We start from the raw sequence: 21,131 nt of genomic DNA, 5'->3' as shown, positions 1-21,131 counted from the left end.
AAAGAGGAGGTACCGAAAGCGGATATTATGTGATGAAATTTATTTTGGAAATCATTTCATTGGGAGCATACAAGGGAATGAATAAGGCAAGTAATTTAATAAAGTATCTTTCTCTTCATATTTTTTAAAATACTAACTTATTAATTTTTTATCTCTTTTAAACTTTATAGCTTTTGGAGAGACAAGGAAGATTGCCCTACAATCAAAAAGATATTGATGAAGTTAGAGACAAATGGTGCTAATATTTAATTGATGAATGGGTTAATAGATTAGTTCTTTAGTTTGATGAATTGTGAGATTTATGTTAAATACTTGTTGTTTATTAGTTGTTGAATTGTGAGATTTATGTTGAATATTGAATATTCAATGTCTTATTAGTTATTGTAGAATTTATTAGTTTGATTAGTTGTGATTTTTATTAGTTTGATTAATTGTGAAATTTATTAGTTATTGAGAATTTATTAGTTTGATTAGTTGTGATGTTTATTAGTTTGATTAATTGAGAAATTTATTAGTTTGATCAATTGTGAGATATAAATGTTAATTTGTTACACAGGTTTTGAAACTTATGTGTGAATTGTAAATATTACTGCACTATACAGGTTTTAGGTGGATTCGTAAAATTTATTTAATTATTAAAAATAAATAAATAAATAAACAACGTCGGTTTTTAAGCAAAAACCGACGTCGTTTATTTATTTTAAAAAAATAAATAAATTACATACAGCGTCGGTTATAAATAACCGACAATAACCGACGCCGTATATAATTTTTTTTAATAATTAAACGACGTCGGTTTTTAGCCTAAATACCGACGTCATTTATTTATTTATTTTTATAATATATGATACGACGTCAGTTTTTTGAAAACCCGACGTCGTATCCTTTTTTTTTGTTAATAATAAAAAAACGTTTGTTTTCCTAGATAACCAACGTCGTTTATTTATTTAAAAAATTAAAAAATACATACGGCGTCGGTTTTTACAACCGACGTCGTATCATTTACATACAACGTCTGCCAGATAGACGTCGATTTTTAACTAACGTTAAAAATGCTAAAAAACCGATGTTAAAGGTGTTTTCTGTAGTAGTGATTTTACTCAATTACATCAAAAGTTGATGTGATGCCTCTTGAACGGTAGACCGTTAGCCATATTTGTCTCATACTTGACTTGGAACCCTAGATGGTGTAGTGGTGTCTACTAAGCAGTACCGTGAACTGTATGTGCTATATAATGTATATCCTGTATCCCATCAATACAAGTTTATATAGGCACAAAGTCTGGTTGAATAGCAACTACTAGTTATTTAGTCCAACCAAACCACTTAATAAGCCTAGTTAATTTGCAATGTGGACTAAAAGTGGGAAGGACTAAATAAGACTGGCTGCAATGTGGCAAAAATTAATGAAGTGGACTAAAATTGGCAATGCCCTAATAACAGTAGGACCAAAAATGGAAATGACTCTATATAATATATATATATATATATATATATATAGGAAAATATTATAGCCTGCATGCGTGGAGAGGACGTCCACACACCTATGATAACTCAGCAAAGAAGTAACACATGTACATAAGTTTCAATCTCGTTGCCACACCTCAAACATATTGGGTCAACCTCAACACCTCTTGTTCATTAGTTTTGTCTTGGTGGGAAGCAGTGATGGAGTTAGAATTTTTTTTAGTGGGGGCAAAATATTAAAATAGAAGAGATAGTTTAATGAAAACAACACTTTAAAAATATAATCATAAATATTGTTGGATATAGGCAAAAAATAAAGCACATCAAAACTTTATAAAAATATTCAAAACAAAATATGAAACATAATTAATTTGATAAAATAATTCAATTAAAAAACACATTATAAATTACATCTCATTATTAATAAATAAATAAATAAATATATATATATATATATATATATATATATATATATATATATATATATAGAGAGAGAGAGAGAGAGAGAGAGGGTAGAGTTCAAGTGTGGCCGCGTCTTACAGATATACACCACTCAGTGTTAGAAAATGCACCACACAAATATGCACCGTTAGGTACACATCACCAAAAAACACACCACTAGGTATGCAAATATACACCACACAGTGTTAGCAAATGCACCATTAGGGGCAGGGGAATTATGGTGCATTATTTTGGGTGTTTGGTGTATTTTCATTGTGGTGCATTTTATAACATTGAGTGGTGTGAACCGCACCAACCACACGGGAAGGTGCAGCCACATTTGAACAGATTTCTATATATATATATATATATATATATATATATATATATATATATATATTAAAAAAATCCATAAAGCTTTATTGAAGCAATAAAGGGAATTGAACCCCTAATATTTCTTAGCACAAACACACATCTCTCTCACTTGATTCATATAAGCATGACACCTTTATTATATGAATCAACGTTAGGAATAAATTATTTCCTAACATTGATTTATATAATAAAGGTTGTAATTCCATAAGAGACTCACGTTGATGATTAGTGATGTATAAAGGCGGAATTACTGGATGAAATTTCATCCCTCTCATTCTGGTCATCTCAAGTGTCTGCGTTTGCTAACTACTTGTGTGTGTGCATGGTGCGAACAGAAAAATTCTTACGGACCATGGTGAATCATTTTCTACGTAATTCGAACAGAAGTCATAAGCAAATAGTTTTCCTCGCCGAACATAAAATCATCTTTGTTATCCATGTCCGCTATTTCTCTACACCAAAATATTGAATATGGGATTACAAACCTGAGTTGTTAGCTGCTATTCCTCGAGCATTCGCATCCATGGGACTTCCCCTCTTCGTCGTCGTCAGATCCCTACGTCATTTTTGGTTGGCTATGTGAAACTAGTATATTAATCATACCAAAGTTACACTACCTAATTTGTTCGCGGAATTGCATTCCAAATATAACTGATTTGATTATTACCTATTGATTTGTCTTAATTACCCTTTTCTTGTATAAATCCTACACTCCAATTATATGTGTTCATTAATCTGCAGCCGTTCATTTTATGTAATCTACTGGCCATCATTAATCCATATGTTTGTATTATAAGGGAGTTTTCATTAGAATGCAACCCTATATATATACATATATTGTTGGTCCCGATAGGGTTAGGGAACCAATCTAGAGGAGGGTGAATAGACTTGGTAGATTTTGAAAATTCTTGCGAATTGTTAGAGTACCCGAGTGGTAACTTTAACGTTTCGAGAGTTATGCACAGAGGAAATATTAGTTAACCATTTTTAAGCTTTGTTTGCAGGCAAGTTTGTTCTTGAAAGAGTTCGGTTTGGTTCTTGATAAAATGCAATGAAAAGTAGCAAGTAAAGAGAGAGAGAGGCTTTTTTATAGTGGTTCGACCAACTTAGCCTACTCCACTCTTATCCTTGAACTTCTAGGATGATTGCACTATCTCCAGTACAATATTCGGACGTCCACGCTTTGAACACGAAGCCAACCGTAAACTCTAATAGGTTATTCTGATTTTCTTTTAAAAAATATTTAGTGAGAGTAAGAGTATGGTGTGAGAATTTAATTTGGATAAAATGATTATCCTCTTATTAAGATTTTAATTTTAATTTTGTTGATGGTAGAATTGGTCCTTTTTAATGTTTATTATCTAACATAATAATAATAATAATAATTCGTCTCTCTATTATTCTGTTAATAATTACGAAGTAGATAGATATTTAATTTGATAATTGGTATGCAGTTTAAATCACTCTAATAATGTAGTCATAATACAATCTTAATCAACAGCTAATAAGTAAAATAATTTCTCCATTATTATTATTATTTTAACTTATTAACTTTCCGCTACACCTCCACATGGCAGGTGTAGCGGAAAGTATTTTTTATATAAATAATATTGACTTTCCACTACACCTCCACATAGCAGGTGTAGCGGAAAGTATTTTCTTTCTAAATAATATTGACTTTCCACTACACCTCCACGTGGAGGTGTAGCGGAAAGTGGACACGTTATTTTTTTGTTGAGAATCCACTACACCTTTTAAATAGAGGTGTAGTGTATTCTTATGCATTTATTTACGGTATTGCCATTATATTTATTTTTTCAACTATCCACTACACCTTTATTCAAGAGGTGTAGTGGAAAGTCATATTTATATGTTCAATTTTGTAGTAGTGTAGAGGGTACAAGTTAGAAGAAAAAAATTATTCTTTCTCCAACAAAGAGAGCATGGCTTGATAATCTTGATCTTCTCTTTGAAAGAACCTCAAGTCTCTTGTAATTTGGATGTACTCTTTGTAGCTTGTCTCTTTCTCTCACTGGTCACTAGATGTTAAAAAAATCTTGATTGCTTTGAATGTTTGAACACTTAAGAATTTTCGACTGACCAACACCTTCTTCAGTCTTAGAAGAAGGTATTTATAGACGAATGAAAATGGTCCATTGGAGGGGAAACCAATTTCAAGTGGCTATTAACCAATGGGTAGAGACTACCGAGTAATTCGGAGAGTAGGTAGCTTGTCAGATTTTTCAGTCGTTAAAGACTTAATTTGCACTGAACATATATTTTTGTTCTGCACAAAATGTCTAAGGCTTTTTGGAAAATAGCTTTCTTGGAAATGAACCTAGGATACATTTTGTCTTAGATCACATTCACCAATATTTTAAGGTTTCGGACTGTTAGCTTAGAGAATTTCTCGAGCAGTCCATTCGAATGGACGCATCACAAGTCAGTTCACCAAAGAACGAACTCATCAACCTAGCTAAATCATTGGTGTTTTGAATTAAGTTATTCGTGTTCTTCATGTTGGTTGATTCAGTGAATCTCTTTTCTGAAGTTAATGGTGAATTGGGCAGTCTTTTCCATGGGATGCCCCTAGGTGTAGGAGTGTGTACCCTGAACTGGGCTACAAAATCATGTGTCTTTTTTTGTTACTTTCGTTTGGTTACCTACTTGTTAATTGTGCAAACTGTAATATTTTGATAGTTTTGAAACTAGTTTAGTGATTGTTCGATTAGGAAGCGTAAAGCCCTTAACCGAGTTTGTTAATTTACAATTTAACTAACACTTAGATCACTCTTAAGTAATCAAACTAGACAAATTACCACGAATTTTAACAAACAAAGGGCTCAGTGAGGTTCAGGTGGAAACGAATTGTTAGATTGTAGCTCGAGGCCTCACAGGGAATACCGGTGCTCTTTCATATGTGGCATTGTATTAACGATTGCACAACTCTTATTAGCACTACTAGTTCCTATTCAAATAGCTTCATTTATAGATTAACGAACCATCTTATCCATGCCTTGGCAAAGGCAACTGACACTCAATCTGGTACTATGGTTTGGGAGTCTGGCAACTGACATTCAATCTGACATTAAAATAATAGTATTTAATAAAAAAATAGAATTTATAAAAAAATTAAAAAAATAAATAAAAAATAAAATAAAAAAATGTAGCAAAGGTTTCCGGCGATTTTCCCACCTCCTTGGTTCATGGTCATGGATGATATGACTTGATTTTGGTAAAAAACATGCGAAACAGCTAGTCTGGCGATTCCGTAAAATGACTTACGTAAAAAAATTCCGTAAGTCATTTTCCGAAAAAATGAACTGATTTTCCTTGGTCAACGGAAAACATTTTCTGTTGACTACATTTTCCGGACGTTGCCAAACACAGAAAACTTGGAAAACATTTTCCGGAAGTCATTTTACGGGTTACCAAACACACCCTAATAGTCCTTAGGCCCTAAATAACTGTGTAACGCAAGTAGTTAAGATTTAGAAAATGATAGTAAAACTGCCAGAATTGGAAACATCCAAGGACTAAAAATGACAAAACTGGTTGAAATACTATCCAACATTCTAGCTTGACCTGAACAGACATTATATTAGAACTGCCGAATCACAGAAAAACTGCCAGCGGATAACTATGGAGATGCAAAAAAGAGAATGGTTTCTATTGCACCAAAATAAAGAAATTTCGCACCCTTAATACATACACAGTGCAAGTATCTTTCTTTTTAACATCGTGTTTCCACAGACAAACACTAAGACAGAATATAGTGTGCCTTCTACAGATATATAGAATAGAAAACCATCACTTTCCGCAGTTGAAGCCATGACAAACAGAGAGTACTATGATGAGGATCAAGGCTATGATGATACCCAACACTATCAACTTCACCTTCATGTTTTGCAGCCACATCTTTCTCCGGATTTTTGTGCCAGTATTCCTGAAGTCTTGTGCCTGTTCCAAAAAAACAAACTATTAAAATTGGTACCTGATCTGGACCTGCATTTTAGCTTATTCTGGTATATCACGTATATGCCAACAGAGTAATAACCATATAGTTTGAGGAGTTCAAAAGCAAAAACTATGATAACCTCTCTAAACCCATGCTCATGTTCTGAGGTTAGGACAGTAGGATTGGAGTTTGATGTGGAATAAGGGTAGTGAAGGTATGAAACAGCGAAGCTTGGGTATTAGTATTTGAAACTCTGCAGTCAAGCTTGCTAACAATACTCTTATTACTTTGTCGATAAGATGTATACTTATGTATCCCATTCATTATTTGAGAAATATCTAGAATTACATCACCAGTGAGTAATTTGGGCAACATAAAGTTCATAGGAATGAAGGCAACAGAGCTTCTTTCAATTTGTGAAGAGCCCAAGGATTGCAGATCTATACTCTCAAACCTAGTGATACTACCATAAGTAAAAGTGTAGAAGCAAAAAGAGTAAGAAAAAGTCATACCTGCTGATGAAGATTTTCAGTCTTGTCGACAAGAAGCTCTATCTTTTCTCCACGATCTAGAACCTGTATCAGGAAACATAAATAAGTATATAGGTTTGCTTGAGGTTTCTTAAACTCAACAGATCAAAGGCAAACAAATGAAAATACATATATCAATTACAGCATATCACCAAACAGTGAGCCCTCCAACTTGATAATATCTCTATCAATCATAGTTATCAAGGCGGACTTTCTAGGCGAGATGCCGTCAACTGCCTAGTCGACTAGTCGACTAGGCGACCGCCTAGGCGATGAGTAATATATATATATATATATATATATATATATATATAGAGGATGTGAATAGGCAATTAGGCATGATGTGTGTTGGAAATAGGCAACCATATTTACTCTACTCTAGGAAGTGGTAGCCTTGAGAAGAGTGAAATTAAAAGCTTTTGTATATTTCTATGTATTACCACTAAACACTGAATTACACATATATATACATAAGAATTGAGACAAAAAGGAACTCTTTTCCTGGAAATACTACTCCCACTATTAGCACTAACTCTACTGATGCAAACATCCTTATTTTGCTCCTATTTTGCTCCATAATGTTTCCACAAAGAGGGGTGGGCTTTGCTCGGAACAGGAGGACGACGCCAGAGCTCGAAGCGCTCCGCCATCGGAGCCACCACGCTCCTCCACACGCCGCCGCCGTGCTGCCAATCCGACTCCACGCGCCGGCGCGTGAGGCCGATTCCGGCGACTTCTCCAGCTAGAAATTACACCGGTAGACTCGCCTTAGTGTGTAGGTTCTACCCATGTATGTTGTGGAGTTTTGGGGTTGTATTATGCACTTAGGCGAGGCGAGCACATTAGGCGTTCGGTCTCGACCGACCGGACGCCTAAGCGTCGCCTAGACGTCGCCTAGGCGACGCCTTGATAACACTGCTATCAATAACTTTTTATTAGTGAAGTGTGAACAAGTACAGAAGTCGTAAAAATTGTAGAATATTACACTTGAGAATATGAAATTTCCCCAAGCAAATTTTAAAAGAAACAGCTTAACTATTATTGCTATTGCAACCAAGTGCTAAGCAACAGACCTTGAATAACATATCAATAAATATATGATTTTCTTGGATTTCAAGATTGGATGAAATGTCATTTGGGGACCAATCAAGCTCTAATTTCATTGATTCACTTTTTTATTCTGCTCTTTACTTCTTGAGATGACATGAACGAATTACTGTATATGAATGGATCATTTCTAGTAAACCATCAGCTGCATCATACTTATATTATGGCACTGTTGAATTGGTCCATCTGGATCTGGGCAATTGCCAGACATTTAGATAAACTTTGTTCAAAATGGTCATTTTATAAGCATAGGGACCAAATCAACCATCAGATGATAGGAGATGAAACAACATTCCAGCATTTCAAGATTTGAAGAGAACCCTTTCCAAAGTAGCCCGTGATCAGTTTCCAGGGTACAAAATAGTATATATCAGTTTGAATTTAAATGCCAGGAGCGCTTGGTTAGACACGACAGCGTAGGAACAACGCTGAAGAATACTACACCTCATTACAACTCATTTACTAGCTTATGTACATGAGAAAAGAGAAGAAATAAGACAACTGGTTCTATCTCTACAACCCCATCCCATCTCAAAAAAGTCTGCCCTTGCATTCATCAGCATGATTCAGAAGATTTAGGGTTAATGCATGAACACAGACAAGTTTTATATTCAGTGGTATCTCTACAAAAAAGATGAAGCATTGGACTTTCACTTCAATTTGCTTCATTTCCATTATTTTATTTTTATTCAGTGATCCATATTTTTTATTCCCTGTTCCTCAAATCAGAACCTCCTGTCCTCTACTAATTAAATCTTCAGACTCTAATACTCAACTCCACTAATGTGTACTCTCAGTTTAGTTGTGGTCAACTATATGGATTATAATGCCCTTAATTTCAAAAAATGCCCCGAACTAACTTCTAATTGGAGTCAACAATTTAGTTTTAGTAGATAAAAGATGTGAGATTATATATCATCTTTGGCCTGAGAGAGATACATGTAATTCCTATAAGTATTCTAAAATCTGCATGAATGAACTGCACAAAAGGTACATGAAACTTATAGAGAAGGTTGCCTTGGCAATAAATTGCTCATTTCACATTCTGCATAAAATGTTATGAGCATTCTCACCCAAAAAATTTTGCCAAATGCAAGAACTTCACTCTTGTCAAATGCAATCACTCTGCTGCTTAAGCAACAGAGCAGGCACGAGCGACAGGCTTGCGCTTTGCTTCAGGGAAGCACTGAAATGTATGAAAGCAGACCAAAGTAATCGCTTCACTCCAAAGAGCGCTTTTGATTACTAAGCAAGGTAACACAGTCAACAAGATGAAATTGAGGGTTCAAAACACACTATCTTGGCTGCTATGACACAATTGACCTTGAGAATTGCCTCTGATCAAACTCCAAAACCTACTAAACTTTTTGGCAGCCAACGGTTTTTGCAATTCCATCAAATTGCCTCATCCTTCACTGATCTCTCAAGCCTATGAATCACAAGTATGCTTTTCTTCTTCTGCCAAATCACTTATTTCTCTTTATTTTTTCAGTGGGTGGGGGAAGAAGACCAACAAAAAATGCAGTCTCAACTCTCAACTCTTCCTCTTATATCACACTTTCTCACACATGTTCTCTCTCTGGACACTAAGCAAGATAAGTTCATCCTTTTTTTTAAATCTAAAAGAAAATCTGAATTAATAAATACTTTATATATTTAATTAGCGTATAATTAATTAATTTAGACAGTGGGGCTCTCTGGACTCTAGTCAATGGGGTTTTAAGAAAAAACAATAAAACAAATTAATTAATTATTTGAAGCATTCAATTGTTTTTTATTTTAAATTAATCCTTAATTAATTAATGCTTTGAATTTGTTGTTTTTAGAGAATATTAATTATGCATAATGCTTGATTAATATTGAATACATATGATGCTTGTGTTGAGATAAGTATAAATGATTAATGAATAATGGAATAGTATGACAATATGATTATATTTTTTTTATTATGTTAATTAAAATACACATTAATTATTTAAGGATGAAAATGAAATATACATCAATGATTAAGGATGCAATATGCTTATATTTTTATATAATTGATACTTGGTCTAGTTAAAAAATAGAATCATTTTGTAACTACAAATTAACACCTATCAAAGGCAAGGAAAATGTTTCTAGAAGAAACCAACTTTCACCCGTTGAAGCCTCTAACACATCAAGTAAATAACAAGAAAGCTAATATTCAAGAGTGATACTCTGGAAGAACACTCTAAAAGGTATAGATCTCTTTATAAGCAATCATTTATCTAAGGTATCCATATAAAGCCTTCTAGAGACTAGATGATAATAATTAGGAACCATAACAAGCCCATGTTTCCTTGAGATTAATGACAATATACTAATCAGCCAGCAATCACGCTTTTTATATTGAACTAGACTTTGCACCCCCCACAACTATAAGCAATCAAGATTGTCAGAGGCATGTATAGATCAGGGTCTGAATTATAAATAATTCATTCTAAACATAAACCCATACCTGAATTCAGGTAATACTTACAGAGTTACAGCTCCTTAATCTTTGAGTATGCTAAAGAGTAACACAGATTTTAAAAACAAAAAGCGCAGCAAAGCAACAAGGCATTGCCTCACTTTAAAGCGCAAAGCGAAGCATTGCTTTGTTCAGAATGACACGAAGTTGAAAATATCTTAATGGCTTAACGCTTTAAAAGGATAGGTAAATGATTTGCATGCAATTTTAGTTAAATTAGTTTAGTTCAGCTGAAATTACTAAGGGTGTGCATTCGGTTAATAAGTCAGCCGAAATTTTTAAACCTTTAACCATTAACAGACCCGAAATTTCTATTACCGAATTAACCGAACTGAAATTTTTTTCCGGTTAACCGATTAACCAAAATTTGTAACTAAATTTTGAAATCCTTAAAATTATAAATAAAAATTAATATTAGGGAAAGTGTAATTTTGTAATATTGTTTTAGACTTTTAGGGAAAGTCAAATGCACATATTGGTTAATAATTTTAATAATTTAATATTGTTGTTTAATATTTAGGAGTAAATAATATATATAAAATTTCAGTTAACCGAGAATTTCAAACCGGATTAACCAATAACCGAAATTATGTAAAATCCTTAACCATTAACCGAACCAAATTATATCGGTTAAAAAATGGTTAACCGAAATTCTTCGGTTCGGTCGGTTAACCAATTTTCTACCGAAGTTTGCACACCCCTAGAAATTAGAATAGAACAAGCACAATTGTTAATTGTGTTGATCAAATAGTCAGAAAACATCAAATACTAGTTAATAATTAATACTCTGTTCAACAAAAACAAAAACAAACAAAAAAAAAAGAGTTAATAATTAATACTAAAAGCAATGCTCCCATCCTGGATCTTTTGTTTTTTATTTGAAAAAAAATCATATTATCCAAACAATAGGAACAATGCATTAATTAAATTGTGCCACATTGAATGCAGCAATACATTAATTAAAGTAAAATATATAAGCAATATGAATGAAATACTTAATAAACTTACTGCCTAATTTTATTATTTTAAAAAAAAAAAACAGAAACAGCACTAAGTGCCCTGCCAACCACCCAAATGCATCTAGGATTTATGGACACAAAAACAGAGTTTCACAGTGAATCATACAATCATCTAAGAATATGGTATGGGATGGTGTCTGAGTCATCACCTCTAGCTCGAGTTTATATAAAATAATAATGATAATAATAATAATAATAATAATAATTAATAAACAAATAAATAAAGCGAAACCCAGTGACAAAAAAAAACCCTGGAATCAATAGTAGGAGATGTGACATAACTGAGAAAATTGCCGGAATAACTATCGGTCTACGTTCGTCACTCATTTTGGAGTGTTTGGACAAGGTATTTTCTATCTAAACCCTAACTCTACCACTGTTGACTGCATTGACTGCGCCTTTTGGACAGAGGCACATTTCGCATAATGCTTTCACTTCACAGATAAGCACTCACAATCTCTTTTCTGCACTTGTTCACCATAGCTTCATTGAAGCATTATGACGAAGGCTCACTCACGCTCACTTCATCACTTAAGCAACGGAGCAATCGCTTTCCACATGTGAGGAGTAAATATTTGTTTATTTGTTTGTTTTCTTTAATGATCTTAAAAAGCAATCAAATGGAATGAAAGGGGTGCACTAGAGTTGTCTATTGACAATCTCTTAAACTATAGTACTTGAAATGTTAATTTTTATTTTTTTATATTTCTTTTCGCAGAATTAAAGCCACCAAGAGTCCAAGATAATAGAGATATCAAATATAACCACAATTTGGTCAAAAGAAAAAAAGCTAACAAACATTTGTATACCTTCTCAATATTGTCCATCATGACACCTTTGACTTCAGAAACTTGTGCTTTAACTTTTGCAATTTTGCTTATCTCCTCAGGATGGTCAACACAATATTGCATATGCTCCCTCAATTTAGCCCTACAAAAACAGTTCAATCCAATAAGATGAGATAATAGAAAATCTCCGACACAATTCCTGATCAAATTTAAAATTGAGTACCCAAATTCCTTGTTAAGGCTATTAGCAGGAGCAGTTGCAGCCTTTCCACCACCATATTTTGCTACAAAATCATCCTTAATACGCTCCAGAAATGCCATAGGGACCTGTCTTCCAGCGGATTCTTCAGCAACAACACAATAAGCTGCAAAACTACAAATCAGTAATCCTACAAGTATTCAATGAATATTGGCCAGGAAGGAGGCCACTTAATGATGAACCAAAAGTATTAATGAAGAACTCTAGTATACAAATATCAGATACCCAATCATTTCTTTTATAGTTGCCTTAGCTTTGAGGACAAAATATTCAGATACAGAAGATCTTCAAGCACTAGATAGAAAAACTACCCAATAGGCAAAATAGATGTTTCCAGTACCATTTGTAGGAATTGAGGCAACCATTAAATCATCATGAGGCAATACAGACAGTTGAAACGAAATATTAAAAGTTCATAACTTCCACCAACTAATCATTTGAGAATGTTAACATGCAAACTCATTCATAAAGGAATATAGCTGCACATGAATTGGCAAGTTCCGATAGACAATAGGATATGACAACCAAGCTTATATTATTTTATGGTAATGTATATCACACACTGCACTTGCCAATACATTTAATAGTCTCTCCCTATTTCCAGAAATCCGCTTACCTTTGTGTCTCAATTTACAAAAGAAACAAATACACAACTTCAGATACTGATTAATATAATTATAATGCATCAAACATTCATCTTAAAACATATATTTCTGCATGGTAATTATAATTTAGATAATTTCATCTTAAATTCATGGAGAGTCTCCATTTGAAAATAAGGCAATTACTTTACTTAATTAAAGCCAGTTGTCAAAGGATTTATGTTTCAAAATGAATTTATTTACATGATCAAGTATGTGCACATAATTATAATGCATGTTGCCAAAAGACATATTTATATGATTTATGTAACTCAGATGGGGTCTTTTGTGTGTGGTAGCAACTCAACTAGATTAGTCAAAACCCAATGTGACTACCTGACATGGGGCCAGGATCATGGTACCAATAATAATAATAATAACAACAACAACAACAACAACAATAATAATAATTTATTATAACAAAGGACAAGTAAGAAGTATTAATAAAAAATCAACTTTCTTTTCCATCTAAAACAGAAGGCGGAATAGCTGGATACTCCACAATGCATCGCCAGCTTCCTATACAATCTCAATAGTGAACTCTTAAAGCCCCAAATGCATCAAATTCAGGACAAGTAAACAGACCTCAATTGTGCAGTTAGCTCATTTTTTACCATATTAACTAAATCAATATCTTTCTTTCAACAACCTCAACTATTAGGCTAAAGAAAAAACGCATCTAAAAAATGCACTCCAATAGTAACATCAAATAAGTAGAAGTTGAAGTAAATAAACTCACATCCCCTTCATTTTGCCAAGATAAATAAATATAAATATTTAAAATATTCCATTTACGGTAAATTGCGAAATAAAAAGGGATACTTACTGAAGCCGTTATCGACGAGGTAGTTGAAGGTGTGGCCATCGCAGTTGTAGGTGAACTTGTTGTTGGAGGCTGGAAGCTTCTGGAGGCACTGAAAGGCTATGGAGTTGAAGTTGCCGCTGAAGTCGGTGTGCTCCGCCAGTATAACGTTCCCACGGGCAACGAACGCATAGATCAACGCCTTCTGCTGCCCCATTTCAGGATCGGTTTCCTCCAAGCAGCGGCGTTTAGGGTTTACGCGATTCGCTTGGCAAAACAGCAGCAAAAGCTGAATCGAATTGAGGGGATAGAACGTTGTAGATGAAGGCTTTTCTGAACCTACTTTGCCTTTTTCTAGAGAGAGAGGAAGTATGACGGTGAGGAGAGAGAAAAAGGAAATGGAGAGGTTTAAACAATGGGTTTTAACTTTGAATAAGGTTTTTTCAAAAAAAAAAAAAAAAAAAACTTTGANAAAAAAAAAAAAAAAAAAACTTTGAATAAGGCAAATTATTTTCTCTCTTTTCTTTTGTTTTCTTTTCTCAAATGTCCACTTTTTTTGCCATTTATTCCTTTTTTTTTTTTGTCCTCGTTCCTTTCTTTTTAGAAAACTAGTGAAGTTTTTATTTTTTAAAGAAAACTAGTGAAGTTAAGCTACGCATTAGATAACACGTTGATCCGTGCGATGCAGAGAATGAAAATATATCAAGTGAAATAAAATATTGGCTATAAAGAAAAAAAAAAAGATAAAACAACATTAATAATTAAATAATTTATAAATTATTAAAGGCCTCTTTATAAACTACATTAGTAGTAGAATTACAATCTTGTTTTGATTCATCACATACTAAAATTTTTAGTTCATCTGGTTGACTCACTCCTGATGTAGCAACATATAATCGGCCAGGCACAAAAACTGGTTTCTTGAGTATCAAACCAACATTGGAAAGCGTCTGCCATTGATTTTTGTTAATAGTCATTGCATATGACAGCATAAGTGGAAATTGTCTTTTGTTGAACTTGAAAGGTAATCTTGGGTTTGATGGGGTGATAGTCATTCTAGCAATTAATACCTTAGTCCCAGCATTAGGACTTGCCAATATGCTTCCTTCAACAACATGATTGCCTAATTTTGTTACCACCAACCTAGTTCCATTGCATAAACCAAGACTATGATCAATGTTCCCCATTAACATTACAGGAAACCCCACTTTTAAAGTCAAAGAATGAATTGGAAGGCTGAATGCTCTTATAGTATTTAGGAATTCTGGTGTATGCACATCAGCAAGAATTGAACTTGAACCATCGTCTTTACACGTTGTGTCAGAAGTCAAATATGTCTTTCTTTCACCTTCAGTTAAATTAGACATATACTGGTTGACCTCATTGACCATCTCTAATGTTGGTGCTAGTATTGCAATTTTTTTAAAAACAACTTTCATCACTGTTTGCACCAGTAAAGTTGGCGAATGTACTTTTAACAATAGAGAAAATAGGATCACCATTTGACTTCAACAACAATTCAGTTGGGATATCAAAATCAGTGTAACCATCAATATCTACTCCAATAGTACCATCACCTATTGAAATTAGCCAATTAGCAAATTCTTGAACTTTGTCTTGATGCAATCTAGGTTCCATTGTAGTTAATCTCAAATTCTTAGTTAGGCGCATAACTCTACAATGCCTCCAAAGATATGAAGAATTAATTGTTGCAGATATAATGTCCTGTCTTGAACCTTTTGGCACCACTAGTAAGATTTGCCTAAAGTTCCCACCTAAAACCACTGTCTTCCCGCCAAAAGTCTTACTATCACTATCTTTGTTAACAAACCTTAACAAATCTCTCATTGTTTTATCCAACGCCTCAAAACAATGTTTGTGCATCATCGGTGCTTCATCCCAAATAATTAGTTTTGCCTGCACAATTAGTTCGACTAGTTGGCTACCTTGATTTATATTGCAGGTAGAATCTTCATTAATCGAGATTGGTATTGAAAATCTTGAATGTGCAGTTCTCCCACCCGGTAAAAGTAAAGAAGCTATCTCACTTGATGCCACATTGATAACAATTTCACCTTTTGCTCTAATAGACGAAGAGAGTGCACGCCACAGAAAAGTCTTTCATGTACCACCATACCTATAAACAAAAAACAATCCACCATTGTTGGAATCAATGTCATTGATAACGGCATCATATATTGCTCTTTGTTCTTCTGTTAGTTTCTCCTTCAGGCGTTGACTCTCTTCATATTCCCTAGCACGGTCATATGCTAACTCTTCCCACAACAATCGGTTTTCCACATGAACATGGCTTGCTTCATTCATTACCGGCATGTTTGGAAAATCTCTCAAAGTCTTGTTATAGACTAATAAAAGCTTTGACAATTCAAATAGTGCAAAATTCTTTTTCTATTCATCAGTTAGAAAAATATCTATAACAAAAAAAAAGTACATTAAAAAAAATAAAAAATTCTACAAATAAAAAATGAGTACATAAACCTTAATTATTTGAATAATAATACCTTGCAAGTTTAATAATCTCCTACAGTTATGTTGAGCATCATCAGCCAGATGTATCCACACTTTCTCCCATACTATTTCAGGACGTGCCATTGTATTTGACATTAATAGAGTAACAAACAACTTTCTTAGTTAGTGGGGAGTTGCAAAATGACTAGCTTCCATAATGGCATCAACGTATTTAGTATCATTTTGTAATAACCCCCGAGCATAACATGCCTCCTTAAAAGTATTGTACTATACACTATTATATGACCTTATGTCAGAAAAGCTTGTTGGGCCCCTCACTATGTTCAACAAACATATGAGATAATATAATTCCCAATACTCGGTGGAACATAAAATATGCGGCCAATAGAAAAACCTCTTTTACGTGGATGCCATTGACGAATATTTTTCTTCCATACAAATTTATTGGGCATCTCAATATAGGTTAGCAATTTAGCTTCTTGGAAAGTTTTGTTTGCCTCAAACCATTGTGTGAACATGCTTTGTCCCAAAGTTTCTTTGTTCAATACTATCTCAACATCTTCATCATCCTGAAAGAAAACCGTTTGGCTATCTGGTAAATGGAAACTAAGCCTCTCAACTAGCAAGTTTCTACATTGAATTTCAAAATTAAGTAGACGCCAAGTAGCCTTAGATGCAGAAACGTATCTGCAATCATAGTACATGTTGATCTCATCCACTACTTGTACTCCATCTGCATTTGATGTTGTTTTATAAAATTCCGCAATGACGCGATCATTTCCTTTGTTCACATACTTGAATAAGTATTTGATAGATCTAGATTGGTTGCACCACTCCACATTCATATGTGCCTTGTATCTCAAAAGCAAGCATCTATTATGGGGGACCAATATCTATTATCTAACTGAATACCATTCTTGGTAATTATTTTTCCATCATATCGTCTTCTATATATTGGGTAACCATCTGAATCAAATTTAGAGTATTCCACAAACTTTTTGGGAAAGTGTTTAGAACACCATCCATTTACCATGCATGGAGATGTCTTTCTAGCAATACCACAATGACCATGTAACATAAACTCCTCCACTGCTTGATAGTACTCAGGATCTAATTCTTTACTCGGGATTTCAGCAGAAATTATTGAGTCCATTGTACTTTGACATGGAATACTTGTGTTTAAACCAAGAAAAAGAAGTATATGAGCATGAGGTAATCCCCGTTTCTGAAATTCAATTGTGTAGATCACTACCATAAAAAATTAGTATGAAAATTAAATATAAAGAATAATTTATAAAGTCAACATACTTTATAAAAACAATGTAAGTGTGCAATATTCTTACATGCTTTTACCGGACCAAATAATTTCCCAGCCTTGAACTCTTTAATTAATGAATCAAGCTTCATCTTGAAAATCCGTGCCACAATATCTGGTCTGTCCTCAGCTCTCAAACATGTGAATGTAATGAATAAGCTTGGATAACCTATCCAACGACATATAGCCATAGCATCTTGATAATTTTGAATCATATATCTTGCACCTCCAGTAAAATTGGATGGTAAAATAATCCTCTTCCCTTGTGTTGAAGGGTCTATATCTCCTCTAAACAATGCATTAGACAAACCTTTGTACACTTCACAATGCAACGCCTTTTGATTGCTACGAATGAATAGTAGACGACCTGCTTTAACCATTGTGTACCCATCAGCTAAAAATTGTTGGAACAGTCTCTTTGCATGCAATAAGGTTGAAATTTCACTTCGCCTTTCATGTATTTTAAAAGCAAAATACTCTCTTCGGGTAATACGTTGCCTACTACCACCCACTTGGTTAGTATTTGTTGAAAACTAGATATCATCCCTATATCCATCTTCTCCATAAGGAAACAATACGGGATACTGCAATGGTAAGTACGCAGGGTTGAGCTTATTAATTATCTTAAGCAATCCTGATTTACACTCAACTATAATGTCTCGCATACCCATGTCCGACTCTAAGTCGCCAACTATCAATGCAGCAACCTCAGATACTGTTGGTAGATTGTATGTCCTTGCATCTTTGGACCTCTTTCCTATTAGTCTCATCCTTATTTCAGTTCTAGGATTTTTATCACTCTCAGTTTTGGCCATTCTAAACGACTTAACCAAAACATTATGCTCATCTCATGGTTGCAGTAGGCGCTAGGTGCAAGTCGGGCGGTAGACTAGCGCCTAGCGCCTAAGCGGTCTAGGCGGCGCCTAGACGGTATCTAGGCGGTTCTAGGCGGCGACCTATAAAAACAAAAAATAAATTCATGTGTGAAGGTGTATGTCATATATATATATATATATCTTACTTCTCTTACTTATATAAATAAATAAATTTAAATATATATAAATATAAAAATAAAATTAACAAGGTCGACTCGCTCGAGTTAATTCGGCTAACTCTACCGAGTTGGGCGAGTTAACTCGGCCAAATTCGGCCTAGTCGGCCGCTAACTTGGCCCAGTCGGCCAAGTTAGGCGCTAGGCGGCCTCCTAGGCGGCCAGCTACCTAGGCGGACGCCTAGGGAGCAATTCGCCTCGGTCTAGGAGCGCCTAGCGCCTAGGCGGGGATTTTTGCAACAGTGGCTCATCTAAAGCTGCTTTTATATTATTAACAACCTCCACTCTATTGGTGAAGTAACACTGTCGTTCCTAATTAATGCCAAAAATATGATATATATTCAACAAAGTATTTATAATAAGCAAAATAATATTTATCAGTAAGTACAAAAAGGTCAATATTACCTTATTGAGGTAAGACGGTTGTTAATATCATTTTCCTTGTCATGGATATACAATTGCGCAAACTTTGGTGGAGCACCGTCTACCGGTTGCAAGCTTCCAATTAAGTGAAAGTTTTGGCCATTCATACGATACACAAGTGGACCACCACCTTGATTTATTGTTCTATCAACTCTTCCACCCATTGAAGTAAAACAAAACATATTGTTATAAGAGCGAATATTTTGCAAGAAGTGATCCCTTTTCTCACCGATCTTAAAAAAAAGATCCAAAATTTGTTGTGGGGAATTTGTTGTGGGGATTTGTTCTCAGGTGGTAATTTAATCTTACCATTGGTACAACATAATGAATATTTTGTAATTCTGTTATAATTCCGTGTATCTACACGCTCTTCGTACCAAAATAGGGCACCACAATGTTGACATGAATCACAGGGATCCCCAAAATCGACATAAGTCACTACAACTAAAATATAAAAGTAAATTTTTAGTAAAATTTCATAACTAGTTATTTTAACAAAGACCAAAAAAATTGCGAGCGTAATGAAAATTAACTAAGAACTAACTAATTGATTCATTATTTGTTAAATCTTCTTCCTCCATGGCTTCGTTGAACTCGTTGTTTAAGTTTCTAAACTCCATTGTAGAAGACTTCATTACATGGATTATAGTACTACTTGTACTTTGGAAGGAGGAATCCAAATTAATATATTTTGTAAGAAGGTAAGTAACAAAGTCCTTAAAAAACAAATTTAAAGATATTTAAGAATAAAAACAATAAGTGATCTCTTAATAGTACTTACTTGAGTTAATATGTGGATGCATGACAACTTCACTGTTGTTTGTTGTACAATTTTGTATTTCTTCTTTTCTTGTAAAAACTATATTAAAAAACAATATACATGTAACACTAAACATTTACTTAGATAGTTGTAACAATTGTTATGGTGGTTTCAACTACAAATTAATTGAAAACCAAAAAAAGAATTATATAAATGACAAAATTAAATTAAAGTTGAACAACACTAATATTTTTAATATCTCGTTGTTGATTCATATTAGGTGTCATGGGGATCTCTTGCAACGGTTTCCTATTTTTGTTAATCACAATATTGCTCAACCTTGACGATCCTAAAATAAAGTTTTTATGTTAATTTCTACCTTAACTAAAAAATAATATGTAGATAACATTTAAAAATTTGATAATAATGTACTAACCTTCCATTAATACGCTCAACGGAATAGCTAAGGATGATTGAAAAACTCCAAATCATTGGTTTTCATATTGAATTGAAGATAACCGATTATGTTGTGGAGTAATGATATTCTCATCTTGTATCGAATTTTCATTTTCTACATAACAAAAACAAATGTAAATTAGATTTCTATATATCATAACAAAAATACATAACAATTTTTTAAGGAGACAACATTTTAAACTTCTACAAAAATTAACCTACTAAACTAATTTTGAAGCACAAAACCTTTTAATATAACACAACAAATAATATCAATATATATATATATATGTGTGTGTGTGTGTGTGTGTGTGTGTGTGTGTGTATATATATACAAGAGGACATAGTGGGATCATATTATGGATCCTTCTTCTGATCTGTATCCGCGCTCTACTCTCTGCTCTCACCTACCTACATCTACAGTTTCCTAATTCTGTCGAGCTCTCTTGAGCAATTTTTGCAAATCGAAACGTTAGAGCCGACGCAATCGGCAATTCGGGAAAGCATACTCCTACGAATATGCTTACTGTAATTGCAGATTCTTCATGGATAATAGTCTACGGGCCGCAAGGGTAAGTTTACTCTGTTAGATTTCAATCTTGTAGCAACCAAATCTGTGTAATTACTTGCCTTTATAGTCGAAATCAAGTTTGATTTTATACAAATTGATCGTTCTTATTCTCTCAACTGTAGATCTAGGGTTTCTAAGATGCTAAAATTACAGACAGGGACAACTTAATCTATAGTTTATAGTACTC

The 21,131-nt window shown here is 33.8% G+C and overlaps 3 protein-coding genes across 3 annotated transcripts; all 3 read right to left on the bottom strand.

The window, feature by feature from the left end:
- Positions 1–5,928: 5,928 nt before the first annotated feature.
- LOC116031408 (vesicle-associated membrane protein 721-like) lies at positions 5,929–14,095 on the bottom strand. The gene is made up of 5 exons (XM_031273609.1): positions 13,903–14,095; positions 12,400–12,541; positions 12,198–12,318; positions 6,754–6,816; positions 5,929–6,243 (listed from the first exon to the last, which is right to left on the bottom strand). The coding sequence occupies exons 1-5, from the start codon at positions 14,093–14,095 to the stop codon at positions 6,094–6,096; spliced, it is 669 nt and encodes a 222-aa protein (XP_031129469.1). The 3' UTR covers positions 5,929–6,093.
- A 31-nt stretch (positions 14,096–14,126) lies between these two features.
- Positions 14,127–15,269, bottom strand: LOC116033104. The gene is made up of 3 exons (XM_031275858.1): positions 14,949–15,269; positions 14,699–14,828; positions 14,127–14,167 (listed from the first exon to the last, which is right to left on the bottom strand). Exons 1-3 carry the CDS (start codon positions 15,267–15,269, stop codon positions 14,127–14,129), a joined length of 492 nt encoding a protein of 163 aa, XP_031131718.1.
- A 31-nt stretch (positions 15,270–15,300) lies between these two features.
- LOC116033103 lies at positions 15,301–18,063 on the bottom strand. The gene is made up of 5 exons (XM_031275857.1): positions 17,712–18,063; positions 17,364–17,616; positions 16,806–17,241; positions 16,016–16,287; positions 15,301–15,961 (listed from the first exon to the last, which is right to left on the bottom strand). The coding sequence occupies exons 1-5, from the start codon at positions 18,061–18,063 to the stop codon at positions 15,301–15,303; spliced, it is 1,974 nt and encodes a 657-aa protein (XP_031131717.1).
- Positions 18,064–21,131: the final 3,068 nt, after the last annotated feature.

The sequence above is a fragment of the Ipomoea triloba genome, chromosome 10 (genome assembly GCF_003576645.1).
Source record: "Ipomoea triloba cultivar NCNSP0323 chromosome 10, ASM357664v1".
Classification (NCBI taxonomy): domain Eukaryota; kingdom Viridiplantae; phylum Streptophyta; class Magnoliopsida; order Solanales; family Convolvulaceae; genus Ipomoea; species Ipomoea triloba.
Note: the sequence above shows the minus strand (reverse complement) of the source record. Positions and strands in the feature narration are given on the sequence as shown.

Bases quoted from the DNA above. Each gene is read 5' to 3' on its own strand.
- LOC116031408 (XM_031273609.1), bottom strand. From the start codon at position 14,095: ATGGGGCAGCAGAAGGCGTTGATCTATGCGTTCGTTGCCCGTGGGAAC. The intron at 12,319-12,399 runs GTACTCAATTTT...CTGTTTTTGTAG, and splicing joins AGCCTTAACAAGGAATTTGG to GGCTAAATTGAGGGAGCATA. The intron at 6,817-12,197 runs GTATACAAATGT...TTCCTGATACAG, and splicing joins TGATGGACAATATTGAGAAG to GTTCTAGATCGTGGAGAAAA.
- LOC116033104 (XM_031275858.1), bottom strand. From the start codon at position 15,269: ATGGTCAATGAGGTCAACCAGTATATGTCTAATTTAACTGAAGGTGAA. The intron at 14,829-14,948 runs GTATTAATTGCT...AATCAATGGCAG, and splicing joins GTCCTAATGCTGGGACTAAG to ACGCTTTCCAATGTTGGTTT. The intron at 14,168-14,698 runs GTAATTCTACTA...AATTCGATTCAG, and splicing joins TGATGAATCAAAACAAGATT to CTTTTGCTGCTGTTTTGCCA.
- LOC116033103 (XM_031275857.1), bottom strand. From the start codon at position 18,063: ATGGTTAAAGCAGGTCGTCTACTATTCATTCGTAGCAATCAAAAGGCG. The intron at 17,617-17,711 runs GTAAGAATATTG...TTTTTATGGTAG, and splicing joins ATTTGGTCCGGTAAAAGCAT to TGATCTACACAATTGAATTT. The intron at 15,962-16,015 runs GTATGGTGGTAC...TTCGTCTATTAG, and splicing joins GGATTGTTTTTTGTTTATAG to AGCAAAAGGTGAAATTGTTA.